General features: G+C 42.1%; 1 protein-coding gene across 1 annotated transcript in view; it reads left to right on the top strand.

Moving 5' to 3' along the window:
• Positions 1-5,415: 5,415 nt before the first annotated feature.
• Positions 5,416-14,451, top strand: part of svila (supervillin a) — a 79,537-nt gene continuing 70,501 nt past the window's right edge. Inside the window, exons 1-2 of the mRNA XM_028569599.1 lie at positions 5,416-5,584; positions 13,274-13,337. Of these exons, the coding sequence (XP_028425400.1) occupies positions 5,527-5,584; positions 13,274-13,337 (122 nt within the window). The 5' untranslated portion in view covers positions 5,416-5,526. The remainder of the gene's footprint in view (positions 5,585-13,273; positions 13,338-14,451) is intronic.

Here is a 14,451-nt window from a genome sequence, read left to right as displayed (position 1 = left end):
AATATGGCGCCCCTTCTTCACATTTTTTGAGAAACCAACTACAACAATATCAGAGTAGCTACCCCCTTCCCGTCTTTTAATTTATTTTATTCCATTCTATTTATGTATGGGTTTTTTTCTTTCTTTTTTTTAAGGTGTGTATTTCATTTCTGCAATTCTTAACCCTTTCAACCTTTATGTATTATAATTTAGACTGTGATTTAAATCATCTCTTGTAGGAATTTCTTAATGCAGGTTTGTTTGTAATTGGGTGGAAGGGTGGGGTATATTCTGGTTAAAAAAAATAGGTAAAAGTATGTATATGTGTATATATACATCGTACAGTAATTGTTTTTGCAAATTTGTCATTCAATAAAAAAAACCTTTGGACACAAACTGTCTTCGGTGTTTTACTGAAATTTCAATTGCTTATACGTATAATTTACAGTTGAACTGGCTGCTTTCATCTCTTAATCTTTAAATGGCAGTTAAACTGCTTGAATCTCTTACACTTGAACTGACAGTCGTTGTCAACTAACAGTTCAACTGCTTTCATGGCTTAGACATTGACCGTGTAGCTGCTTTCATCTTAGTCTTTAAAATGTTAGCTCAACTACTTTCAGTGCTAAAATACAAACTGCCAATTCAACTGTTTAGGGCTTAAAAGAAGAAGAAAAAATGGCTTTCAGTGGTTCCACCGCAAATGCTTTCAGTGCTTACTGAAATGTCAGTTGACGCCAACTGACATTTCAGTTGCTTTCAGGGCTGCTTAGACATTGGCTAGTTCAACTGCTTTCAGCTCTTACTCTCCAACTGTTGACTTTTAGCACCTAAATACAAAGTGACAACTGAACTGCCTACAGGGCTGAACATTTAATCTCAAATTGCACATGCTTTCAGCAATTACACTACAACTGGTTTTTAACTTATTTCTGCTCCAACACTAACTTGACACTTCAAATCCTATTATTACTTTTCAACTTAAAGGTCCCATGACATGGTGCTCTTTGGATGCTTTTATATAGGCCTTAGTGGTCCCCTAATACTGTATCTGAAGTCTCTTTTATATAGGCCTCAGTGGTCCCCTAATACTGTATCTGAAGTCTCTTTTATATAGGCCTTAGTGGTCCCCTAATACTGTATCTGAAGTCTCTTTTATATAGACCTTAGTGGTCCCCTAATACTGTATCTGAAGTCTCTTTTATATAGACCTTAGTGGTCCCCTAATACTGTATCTGAAGTCTCTTTCCCGAAATTCAGCCTTGGTGCAGAATTACAGCCACTAGAGCCAGTCCCACAATGAGCTTTCCTTAGGATGTGCCATTTCTGTGTCTGTAGCTATTGAGGAGGAGAGGGGGGGGCAAGGTGGAGGGTGGGGGTGTGGCCTTGATCAACTGCCACTTTGCTCGTTTGAAAGCCATGATGTCTCTCTCTCATGGGTGGGCCAAATTCTCTGGGCGGGCAAAGCAGAGAAAGGGGAGGTAACTTTTCCCCTTATGACCTCATAAGGAGAAGATTCCTGATTGGTCCCTCTGAGCTTTCATTTTCTCAAAGGAAGAGCAGGATACCCAGGGCTCGGTTTACACCTATCACCATTTGTAGCCACTGGGGGACCATAGGCAGGCTGGGGGAACGCATATTAATGTTAAAAAACCTCAAAGTGAAATTTTCATGCCATGGGACCTTTTTTAAACCGCAAATCCTAAACCTTGAACAGGTGAACGAGTAACATTTTATTCATTACTTTTTTACAGTGTTTGTTTACACCTGCAATTTTCTGCATAAGCATGCACTCTTCTACAGAAAATGTAACCTTTTCCAGTTGTATGTCTGTCTTTTCTGGGAAGTCCTAAACCAGAGGTGTCATATATCAATTCAGTTGAATCCAACATTTGTTGCTGTTGTCTTTGGTTTCTGTGTTGAGCTTCAGTGTAACATAGTCTAAATGGTATTTCAGATAGAAAAAAAGCTTGTGGCTAACACTGAATGCTTGTATGTTTTGGCATGAACATGTCACCACTAAAGCTTTTAAACATCCACACAAATTCTTGTCAGTTGTCAGCTTAAATTAAAACATATTGGCCCTCTGGAATGCTCTCCTTAAATGGCGATGGGTTTCCTGGGACAGATGTGTTTCACCACTTTGTAAGGTTTTGCAGTGTGGGCGCAGAGATGGCTTCAATTTTCATTCTTATTGACCTTTTGATCCAGTTTTTTTGGTCTCCAATTCCATTTAACAATTTTAAGCTGGTTATAGTCTGTGTGGAAGTAGTCTATATCCTTGAGGTTCCACTTCTGGGATTGCTCCGGTGCTGCAGGAAATTCTGCCAGATTCATGTCTTTTCGCCGATGTTACCTTGTCGCTTTCTTTGTGTTGAAATTTTTTGGATTTCTGAGGACTAATGGTTAACTGCTCCTTAGATCTCTGCAGGGTAAATCCAGACAGCTAGCTAGACTATCTGTCCAATCTAAGTTTTCTGTTGCACGACTAAAACTACTTTTGAACGTACACACGTTCCACCAAAACTTCCTTCCTGAGACTATTTAGCAGAGGCACTGTGGCTCCGTCCGGCCCTTAGCACCGCCCAAGACAATTGTTATTGGTTTAAAGAAATGTCAATAAACCAGAGCACGTTTTTCTCCCAATGCTGTGTGGACTAGCCAGACCCTGTTCCACTGCGCTGTGGGGGAAAGTCTGGCAATGCAAGGCTAGTTTGGCTATTTGTGCATTTCTTTGCTTTTGTAAATGCTTCTTCTTTCTGGCCTGTATTACTGTCTGAATAAATCCTACAATCCACCACAAAGATTAGAGAACAAGAGCAGTGTTGCATCATTGCAGCGACCTGTAAGAGCTTGCCCATCCTTGGCAGTGAAGCCTCGTCATTGCTAATAACAGGGTAGAAACCGGCGGGTGGTTTTGTAGGTCTGATGTCATCACTGTAGCAGAAGAGTCAAAGAAGCAAACATTACATATATCCGTCAGACAGCCAGGTGGTGGTAGGTGTAGAGGTTGGATAGTGAGACCTGTTTTGGTAGTTTGGATTTGATTAACCTCATCAGTGATTGTATTTTATGCCATTAAAAGTGCTTCACAGAGCATTTTGGCATTAGTAAATAGTTACCGCGCTCATTTTATACTAGCTTGTGTAGTCAGAATAGATGTCAGATGTTCAGCGTCTCTGCTTTCACACCAAAAATGTTCTTGCATTGTCTGCTCCAACGCAGACGATACACAGATCACGTTCGTTTGGGGATTTAGTCTGTACACACAGTGGTGTGTGGGGTGGTACAGGCGTTAATGTACTTTTTCGACAAACTGACATTTTAAAGACGAGAGTTCCTTGAAGTGTTCACAAGTCCAACATCAGAACACTGTTCCAAGCTATTCAGCCATCGGCCAAGCACTTCTGACTGAGTATACTTGGCTTTGAAAAGCGTGTTAATGCTGAAACCAGCTGAAATCAGTTTTTGAATTTAAACCTTGTAGCCAGTTGGATTGTTAGTTTATGTGTAAGCGCTGAAAGTGGAAATTAAATGAAACCATCACAAACCGGTGAAGTACTCCTTGTTTAGTTTGATGTTTCCATTTAAACGACTCCACACATTCCCCACCAGATAAGATCAAACGATCATCAATAGATGCTTTTTACTCTATTAATACATTACTTCATGAATCATCTGCTGCCTGGCAGGAAGTTTGATGAATAGGTCAGTCGTACCCCTGATCCACTGTAAGTGCTGCATGCAAGTAGCGCTTTCCTCATTTTGTGTGTGTGTGTGTGTGTGTGTGTGTGTGTGTGTGTGTGTGTGTGTGTGTGTGTGTGTGATGCTGAGCCAGATGATCTCATCCCAGAGAAGAATCCAAACATCCCACCTCTAAAGTTTGCACACCTCAAGTCCGTCGCAACGGTGTAGTCCTTGATGGCGAGGCCGGACAGGCTCATGCGATTTGACAAATGTGTCTGTGATTGGTGTTTTCCAAATGATCCAACAACCTAGCTTGAATTTACAAGAAATGCACGGAGGTCTTTGCATTCTTAAAATCTCAGTCTTTGGCTTTCTCCGGTTGCTGTTCTTGCCATTCTGCGGCCACTGGATTGAGAAGCTGACGTTTGTGACCGCTTCCATCCACTAGATCTGCTTTATGTTGAAGCCTGCATGTTTGGCGGTGACAGCTTTTGCTCTGTGTGCTGCAGAAAGATAAGATACAGCTCACTGTTTTTCCAACAGCGTCTCAAAAAGCAGCGTTTGGCTCTGCGCCAGCCTCCCTGCAATGCCCTCTCAGTGCAATGATAAGCACGTCATCGTCACAGTGATATATAGGTGAGGTGCATGTTGTGTATGGGTGCAAGTGCTTTTGTCTTGTTCTTGGCATTCACTTGCAGCGTAATAGCACTAGGAAATGGGTTTATACATACCATGACTCAGGGAATATCTGTTAATGCGTGCTTTGAGACACAAATGCTCAGCTGTGGCAGTGGATGAATCTGCCGGTTTGTCGTCCCCCTGTGCCTCTTTTCAGCTGTTCTATGAAGAACCTAAGTGTTAAGCATAATGATAGCATTACTCACAATTGGACATAGCAGAACTCTCATCCTCTTACTGTTTACATGCTCTGTCTTTCTCTTCCTGACTTTGTTTCACTATTGCTCTCTTTCTTACCATTTTGTTGTCCCTCCCACATTCTCTCTCCGTCTCTCTCTTTCTCTCTCTGCATGTTGTTCCTTTTTATTTTGTCCCTGCTGAGGGATGACTGGAATTTCTCATCTGGCTGAGAGGGTCGTTTTAAACTTTCTCCTCTTCCCCTGCTCTTTTATTTCCACTCCCATCCGCCCTGCGTGTTCTCTCTCTCTCTCTCTCTCTCTCTCTCTCTCTCTCTCTCTCTCTCTCTCTCTCTCTCTCTCCCTCTCCCCTCTTTTTCTGACGCTATGCACCGGTTTCTTTGGCATCCCACTCGTGTGTCTGAGCCAAGTGAAGGCAGCACTCTCCTGGGACACTCCTAACTATCTCTGTCGCTCTCTCTCTCTCTCACACTCACACACTCACACACACACACACACCCTCTTCTCTGCGAGGCTCATTCTGAAGCATGCAGGACACTTTGTCTCATCTGTATTAGTGATGGGGCCTAATTTGCTTGCCTTAGCTAATGAGCTTAGCCCTTGCTGAGCAGCCTCTAAGCCTGCATGTTGCTGCTTAGCGTTTAGTTAGAGGAACCAGAGGAGTGGATCTCAGAAGGGGCAGAGCTGCAGCCACAGCTTCACCCCTCCTTTGCCTGCCAGGACCACCTTGTACTTGTACCGACACTGCAGATGGGACCTCTCTCTCTCTCTCTCTCTCTCTCTCTCTCTCTCTCTCTCTCTCTCTCCCTGCTCTGCCTCTCTAACGCTACCTGACCTCCCCCCCTCTGTCTCCCTCTCTATATGTCCCGGAGCACTGACGAACTGCTTTTGTAGCTGCATCACCTCTTAGGCAGCTGCCTTTCTGTCTTTCCATCTCTTTCAGTTCTTTTCTGTCTTACCCTGTCCCCTGATTTTTGTTGCCAAAATGTATCGGAACCCGTGGATCTCGAATTACCTGACTCATGTCAAGTTTTGCAGCCAAGGTAAGAGCAGCGACTTTAGGGCTGTGCAGCTCGGGGCAGAGCTGAGATTTGAAGCTCCGGCTGACTCGGGGACAGGTTCCTCTGGTTGTGGTGCTGGGAGTCTGAGCGCTTAGAAGTTGGCAGGTAACAGACTGCAGACTCCCTTCCTCTCTGCTCACTGTCTTGCTTTGTAGCCAGTTGTCTGCGCACTGCAGCTGCAGCCTCCAAGGACACTACGTAGCAGAGATAAGGGACTCTAACAGGGCAGGGGGCTGTTCTTGGGAAGAAGCTATTTCTAGACTCCACAGCTACTTGGACTCAGATTTAGGCTAGTGAACTTGCATTTATGTAGTATTCTTAGACTAGTTGTTAGGCTCGATTAGTCGACTAATCGGTCATCGACTTCTTTAGTCTATAAGTAATTATTTTTTATGCTTTTTTTTTCATGCTGAATGACTTATTTCCAAGAAACCTATGAACATCTGTGGTAAACACAAGATCTAAAGTGGAGAAACTCAGTTTCACAGATCTGTCGATTAAATTGACCTATCAATTAGTCGACAAAATCGTTTTAAATGTGTGAGTTATAGTTTTTTTGCATTTGGTTTACCATTGGTGAATTTCAAAATTGCACTCTTGACCAATAGCAAGCCATCTTGACAGTGCTGTCCTTTGAGGGAACAGAAAGCCAGAGAGTCTAAATTGCAGAAAGTTATATATCCACTTTTATTTAACCTCCTCTGATGCAGTATAAACTGCTGTACAAAAGACGAATGTTTTTTGCGAGGAATGAGAGATGAAATTATAGTACAAATGGGACTCTAGAATAAATTATGTAAACTTATTCTCCTTTTTAGCCAACGTTCTGGCTAACTGTTAGAAAACTAGCTAGTTTGCAGAGATTTTCCCCCTTGTCAGTAAAGCTGTATTGATAGAAATTACGTACAATCTAAACCCCAAATTTCAGGCTAAACGGCTGGGTTTTATCAGAATACAGCATATAAAAATATGCTTAGAAATATAGGAAACACTGGATAGTATAGAACAAAATAATGTAATAAAACATTAAATTCATTATTAGTTTCATTTGTTTTCATTTTAAACAAATTGTATATTTACCCTGCCCTGTAAAGCGACTTTGAGTCCATGAAAAGCGCTATATAAATTCAATTTATTATTATTATATCTGAATATAATACACATTTTTATAGGCTCAGTCTGCCACTTAAAAAAAACAAAAAAAAACAACTATTCCAATGCTGGTTCCATGGTATCAGAATTCTGGATAGTCGTCATGGAAACATTAATTGGTCATGTGACAATGGCTGGGAAGATTGGCAGAAGGTAGCCAAGTGACAGAACTCTGATCCAAAGGAAATCACAGTCAGATTGACAGCACTCTAGCCCAATGGATTTGGGGGGCAATTCATATTTCAGGGGTGGCCAGTGCCAACCCATGGCCCCCCTTCTAGCCCCGCCCCTGCTTCTCACATCCCCACCCTTCCCTGTCATATTTTCTGAGTGAGAACTGAGTGTTGAGATCTGGCCTTTCCACGCTAAAGTGTCTGGGAATCCACAACAGGTGGCCCACAGTCTGAGTCTTTCACACCAGCAGAGAGACTGGTTTTGGGGGAAGGAAGGTGTATATTGAAGTTTGTTTGTTTGAGGGTTTAGATGTGTCAGTGTCCTTTGCTTTCCTCCCCAAAATTGAATTGGAGACTGAGCAGTTTGTATACTTATTGTTATTAGTGTTAAAGACATAATTGGCTTATTGTCATAACATTTAGCTAAACCTACTGTTTGCACCCATGGTCTCACCTAATTTCTGATTCTCCATCTGTTTTTCTTTTAATGCTTTACTTCTTAAGCCTCTCTCAGTGAGGCTTTAGTTACAACTCGAGTCTCCCAGCAGGCACGCTGAAGGCAGAGTAGGTGGGCAACAGTTGGGACGGGGGGGGATATTAAGACTTTAACATCAACAGCACAACATGCACGCACACACATGCCCGTGTGTGTGCGTGCATGTTGTGCTGTTGATGTAATGCAAACAGTTAAAGAGTGACACGTTTCCTTTTTTGGGCACACTGTAATCCCAGGAATTGGAGTTAATCCTGTATCTTAAATTGGACATGTGCTCAGCCCCTGATGCCTCTCTGGTTACCACACTGGGGTTTTTTTGTGTGTTAATTACATACAATGCTGTTTGATTGGTCCCTCATTTTATTTATGTATGTGTTCTGACTGTGCGGTTTACCGCAGCGTAAGGTTAAAGTCAGACTTGCATTACCAGACATAACTAGGTTTCTTTTGTGCACAGACAGTGTTATGCCCCGATGAGACGTAGTGCGATTTAGCAGCGGCTTTTTGTTATTAGTGTCAATGAGAGTGAAGCGTTTTGCTCGCTGCTTTTGCATTTCTGAACGTCCTTTAACTCAACAGCAAAGTAACGTTGGCTGAGGACAGGTGATGCGATGGTTGCCTAGCTAGAATAACAAAAAGGCGCAACTGGCGTTTTGCAATCTGCAAACGCGCTCCGTCTGACCGCGGCCTTTTACAGTCTTTGTGTTTTAACACCTTTGATACCTTCACATGAAAGGCTTTCCTCATGTCAGAGCCTGAGTGACACGCCACTGAATCATGAAATCATTTTATCCTTGTGTTCTATCAGTGTCAAGCTGCTTTTAAAGCCTCATCAACACGCGGGGCACAGTGCTGAGGAATTCCTGGCGCTTTACCTCCCGGCTATAGAAGCCATAGCATTTCGGTAGATTACAGCCAGCATCAAAGGCTCTGCCACATCTGTGATCATTGTGGAGTTTTTTATGCCTGTGTCTGGAATGACGAATGTATTGAGGCTTTCCGAGGTGGTCGCCCCTGATGGCCCACATGTAACTACGTATAGGCCGTATGAAGTGTAAATGGAATACAGGTCTGGGTGGTGGAGAACGCTATATGTTAGACGTGACAATAGCCTCAGACAGCTGCCCCAGAGGGACACCTGCTTTTGTTATTTTCACACTAGCAGCTCATTAACCTTTACAGTGGCATCTGGTTTTGTTTCACACTGTTACTTAAAAGGAAATTCTGGTATTTGTCAATTTAGGTGTTATTCTGACATGTTTGACCTTTACAACTTTTGGTCATGATAACATTTTGCTCGCCACCTGCACTGTAGAGATCTGGGAAATGGCGGGGGGGCTCTGGCAAAAACATGTTGATTGGGGCTAAGAGTGTGAGCCTCCTACATGTAGGGCTGGGCAATATATCGATATAATGATATATGAGGCTAGACATCCACTTCAATTTAGGTAATGTTATATGACCCATGTCGTCTTGTTTTTTCCTGGTTTTAAAGGCTGCATTACAGTAAAGTGATGTCATCTTCTGAACTTACCACACTGTTGTAAATGTTCTGTTATTTGCCTTTACCCACTTAGTCATTATATCCACATTACTGATTATTTCTCACAAATCTCATTGTGTAAATATTTTGTGAAATATCCCTGCAATAGCATCACAATATTGATTGATTTGATTTTCTCCATATCGTCCAGCTCTACCTACAGGTTTCCAAAGATCCTCACTTCAACAGAAATAATGTCCTCACTTGTCTTTGAGTCAGACCAGAAGTAAACACAGAGCACTTAGCTACAGTATGGGGTCGTTGTACCTGTCAGTCTAAAATCTCTGCAACGGAGAGGGTGTGTAAAATGATATCATGATTAATGGTCATAGTAGCCAAAAATATGAAACATAATGTTCGCTCTTAAAGGACCCATGGCATGATAATATCACTTGATGAGGTTTTTTAACATTAATATGAGTTCCCCCAGCCGGCCTATGGTCCCCCAGTGGCTAGAAATGGTGATAGATGTAAACCGAGCCCTGGGTATCCTGCTCTGCCTTTGAGAAAATGAAAGCTCAGATGGACCAATCAGGAATCTTCTCCTTATGAGGTCATAAGGGGAAAGGTTACCTCCCCTTTCTCTGCTTTGCCCGCCCAGAGAATTTGGCCCACTGATGAGAGAGAGAGAGAGAGAGAGAGAGAGAGAGAGAGAGAGAGAGAGAGAGAGAGAGAGAGAGAGAGAGAGAGAGAGAGAGAGAGAGAGAGAGAGAGAGAGAGAGAGAGAGAGAGAGAGAGACATCATGTCTTTCAAACGAGCAAAGTGGCAGTTGGTCAAGGCCACACCCTCTACCTTGCCCCCCCTCTCTCCTCCTCAATAGCTTCAGACACAGAAATGGCACATACTAAGGAAAGCTCATTGTGGGACTGGCTCTAGTGGCTGTAATTCTGCACCAAGGCTGATTTTTGGGAAAGAGACTTCAGATACAGTATTAGGGGACCACTAAGGTCTATATAAAAGAGACTTCAGATACAGTATTAGAGGACCACTAAGGCCTATATAAAAGAGACTTCAGATACAGTATTAGAGGACCACTAAGGTCTATATAAAAGAGACTTCAGATACAGTATTAGAGGACCACTAAGGTCTATATAAAAGAGACTTCAGATACAGTATTAGAGGACCACTAAGGTCTATATAAAAGAGACTTCAGATACAGTATTAGAGGACCACTAAGGTCTATATAAAAGAGACTTCAGATACAGTATTATGGGACCACTAAGGTCTATATAAAAGAGACTTCAGATACAGTATTAGAGGACCACTAAGGTCTATATAAAAGAGACTTCAGATACAGTATTAGGGGACCACTAAGGTCTATATAAAAGAGACTTCAGATACAGTATTAGAGGACCACTAAGGTCTATATAAAAGAGACTTCAGATACAGTATTAGGGGACCACTAAGGTCTATATAAAAGAGACTTCAGATACAGTATTAGGGGACCACTAAGGTCTATATAAAAGAGACTTCAGATACAGTATTATGGGACCACTAAGGTCTATATAAAAGAGACTTCAGATACAGTATTAGGGGACCACTAAGGTCTATATAAAAGAGACTTCAGATACAGTATTAGGGGACCACTAAGGCCTATATAAAAGAGACTTCAGATACATAGGGGACCACTAAGGTCTATATAAAAGAGGACAGATACAGTATTAGGGGACAACTAAGGCCTATATAAAAGAGACTTCAGATACAGTATTAGGGGACCACTAAGGCCTATATAAAAGAGACTTCAGATACAGTATTAGGGGACCACTAAGGTCTATATAAAAGAGACTTCAGATACAGTATTAGGGGACCACTAAGGTCTATATAAAAGAGACTTCAGATACAGTATTAGGGGACAACTAAGGCCTATATAAAAGCATCCAAAGAGCACCATGTCATGTGACTTATAAACCAGACTTGACGCAACATTTTGCACCACACTGCCAGAATCAGCACGACTTACTCTGTCCAGTGATATTGTCTAAGATGTCACTATAGGATAGATGTCCATAGAAAAGATAGGACCCTTATAATCCTTCAGATCTTGCTTAGTAATCATATGTTCAAATGCTTTCTTCAATATCAAAAGTAACCGTTTGATTGTCTGTTGATCCATGGTTACAATGCAAAAAGGACCGTCTGAGAGCAAATGCAGCAGGACTTTTTATGGTGCTGATTCACCGAAATGTAAAGAAATACAGGCCAAATGGGGCTTGGACCCATAGTCTTCATCAACTTTTTAAAATTGGTTCTCAACTAATACGAGACTTGGGACATGTTTAGCATCACTTCCATGCAAAATGATGGCATTTGTAATATTAGCCCAACTCATTCCAAAAATAACATTACAGGACACGCCTAGCCAAGGTTTGTAGTCACAATAGTAATAGCCTGTAAATGAAAGTGTAAGCGGGGCAAAAAGGTTCTCGTGAAATTAACATGGTACTTTGTGTTGAATAAGTTCTATTCGCCCAGAGCTTATGACGCTCACACACAACTGTTTTCAGGAGTAGTTGCAGGTATAAGTGGGAAAGTTGAGTAAATGTCTTCAATCTAACCATTGTTTTATACTTTAAAATATATAGAATGTTGTCAACCTAATCTTTGGATCATAGTCAAAAGAAAACCCAATCGGCTCAGATAACCAGTATTATTGTTCAAGGCTCGCAAGGAATGGGTCGTGTTTTACCAGCCGTATTCCCCCCCCAGCTGAAACAATACATGACTATCCCCAAACACATCCAGGCACACCGCCCTCTCCAAATAAGCCTTCTTTCTTCTCAAATTATGTTTTGCTTAAGCAGGAGGGATTTAAAGCATCAACCCAAACATCCTTAATAAGGACGAACAGATCTGGAATGGGGGGGGTTAGGGGTGGGGGGCCTTGGGGGAGAGGTTAGGGGTTTGGGGGGGGCGTCACGAGGCCCTGGGTTGAACTCGGATGGGATGAAAGTGGGACCACATGTTTGTCCCGAAATTGCACATCTCTGGCCACTCTGAGGTCCCGGGGCAGCCAAAACCACACTTTTATAGTCTTGGAGTCAATAACTGAAGTAGACATTCCTTTAAAGGGATGTTCCACAGAACTCTCATTCCTCACAAGACTGTTTATGATGCTTAATACCTACTAATGGCCTTTTTATGGTAATGAGGCTGTATTTCTCTGTAGGCAGGTGTTTGTCACGTTTTTTTGCCCTTGTTTATTGACTTTGGCCATTTTCCTAATAGACACCAGACTTAATTAGGTTAGATTGTTACCTCATGTTTATCACATAGCGTCATAATGGTGGGTGTGTAAGCTTCGGGGAAGTATAGTTTCTCTGTCTCGTCTAGGGATCGACCGATACTGGTTTTTCAAGGCTGATACGGATTTGTAGTAGTTAATGAAACCGATAACTGATATTTGGAACCGATATGCATTTACTGTGAAAATGAAAATCTGCAAGTGAAAATTAGGATTTTGGAATGTTACAAACTACAACAAGAAAACTTTTTTTTAAGCAATTCTTTCATAAATGAGAAACTTTCACTATAATCCCCAGTAACAGAGAGTCAGATAGTTGTGGGGGGGGGAGACATGAAGTCAGACTCAGTGGGGAGTGAAACCGAAGCAGAGGGTCAGACACAGAGCTGTAACTGAGCCGAAGTAGAACACTTTTAAATTCATTAACTTTATCGGTTATCAGGCAAATAAAACGCAGCGGGCCGATAATCCGTCTATCCCTAGTCTCTTCCTGCTGTCCCCCATCTGTAATGTGGGGTATCAACGTGCTGCCCAGTAACATGGATGTGCTCTGCTCTTACTGGCAGCTCTTGTCCCAGCTGGAATTCCACCATTGAAGTGTGATCAGACTTTACAGTGCCTGTCTCAGTGACACACACACGCAGTCACTCTATCAAAGCTTTTATGCTATGACCTCATGCACAGCACATAGACAGATACTTAGGATGGAGACAGTCACTGTCTCCGGATGCAAGTGCAGTGATGATTTGTTGCTGTTTGTGGGGGTGGGTGGAGGGCTGGGGGTTTAGAGGGTTGCACGCCTTTTAACTACACAGATGACTTGTTATTTGATGCGATTCAGTCAGGCAGGCAGATTATTGTTTTCCACATCATTTGTTTTCTCTCTGGAAGTCCACTTAATGAATGTGGTTCTGTGCCAAGGACTGCAGACGGACTACGTGGTTCACCTTGCACTGTGTCTTGTTCATTAAAAGCTAAAAGGGAAGGTTCTGCTGTTCAAAATTTTAAATGGTGAATGAGCATTGTGACATGACTAAGTGTTATACTCTTTTCTCCTTTCCACAGGACTTGGAAGTGAAACCCCCATTAAACTAAGCAACCCCAGATTGCTACAGAAGAGAGCTTTGAGGTAAGATCTGCTAAAATAACGCAGTGTTTCATCGTTTCTGTCGTTTTAGATCACTTTGTTAAAAGCCAGGTGAAAAAAATAAAATAAAAACCCAGGTCCATATACATGATGACATAGATAAATCATCATCACATTAATGTGTAGCATTTGAAAATGTTGTAGTGGTGGTAGTACTAATAAAGAGAATGTGGCACAGTAGTCTGGATCACCGGGAGTACATTTTCAGGATAAAGCCCGACATGTCAGGCATTGGTCCTCCGCTTCACTCTCTCTGTGTTTCTGTTCTTAAAATCCCTTCGCTACGGGAAACCACAACCCTCGAGCTAGCAAGCTGCACGCTAAAAATGGCAAGTTTTAAAGAAAATTTAGATAATTGTGCAATAAGGCAGGCACAATTGCTTCTTTTGGGTAACGATTGTAAAGATTTACAAAGAACACGTTTACAGCATTTCCTCTCTAACTGGGATGTTTTGGCAGCGATTGGTGGGGATTGCCCTAACCCATGTATCCAGCTAATTGACTCGTGTTACTATATTGTGAGAACAGTCAACTTCATTTAAAATTGTATGTGGCGTTTTCTTATGCGGGGTGCAAATGTTCCGCAAAAACAACTCCGTTAGTTAGTCAGACTATTTCGCAGAGCCACTGTTGCTGCGTCCAGAGCGTAGCGCCACCCAAGACCTTTTGGGATTGGTTTAAAGAAATGCAATTTCTCCTATCCCAGAATGTATCTGTGGTGAAGCCAGACCTTAATCCACAGTGCTGAGGAGATGGACCCAGCAATGCGAGACTAGTGGCACAGTGATAAAGCAATACATATGGCGCCTGGGTAGCTCACCTGGTAGAGTGTGCGCACATATAAGATGAGCCTTTATTATCTCCTATAGGAGAAATTCATTTGAGAGAAACGAAATGGCGACACATAACATAACACATAAATACACAATAAACATACAGTTAACCTACATAGAAACATAATCATACACTATCTCATCCAATGCTTCAATGGACATCTAATAAACCTCACACCCCCTACCTTTCCTCACAATCACTTAATTTTGATGATGATTGCACATATACAGAGGCGCAGTCCTGGACACAGTGGCCACAGGTT

Source organism: Perca flavescens, chromosome 22 (genome assembly GCF_004354835.1).
Source record: "Perca flavescens isolate YP-PL-M2 chromosome 22, PFLA_1.0, whole genome shotgun sequence".
NCBI classification, from domain to species: Eukaryota; Metazoa; Chordata; class Actinopteri; order Perciformes; family Percidae; genus Perca; species Perca flavescens.
Note: the sequence above shows the minus strand (reverse complement) of the source record. Positions and strands in the feature narration are given on the sequence as shown.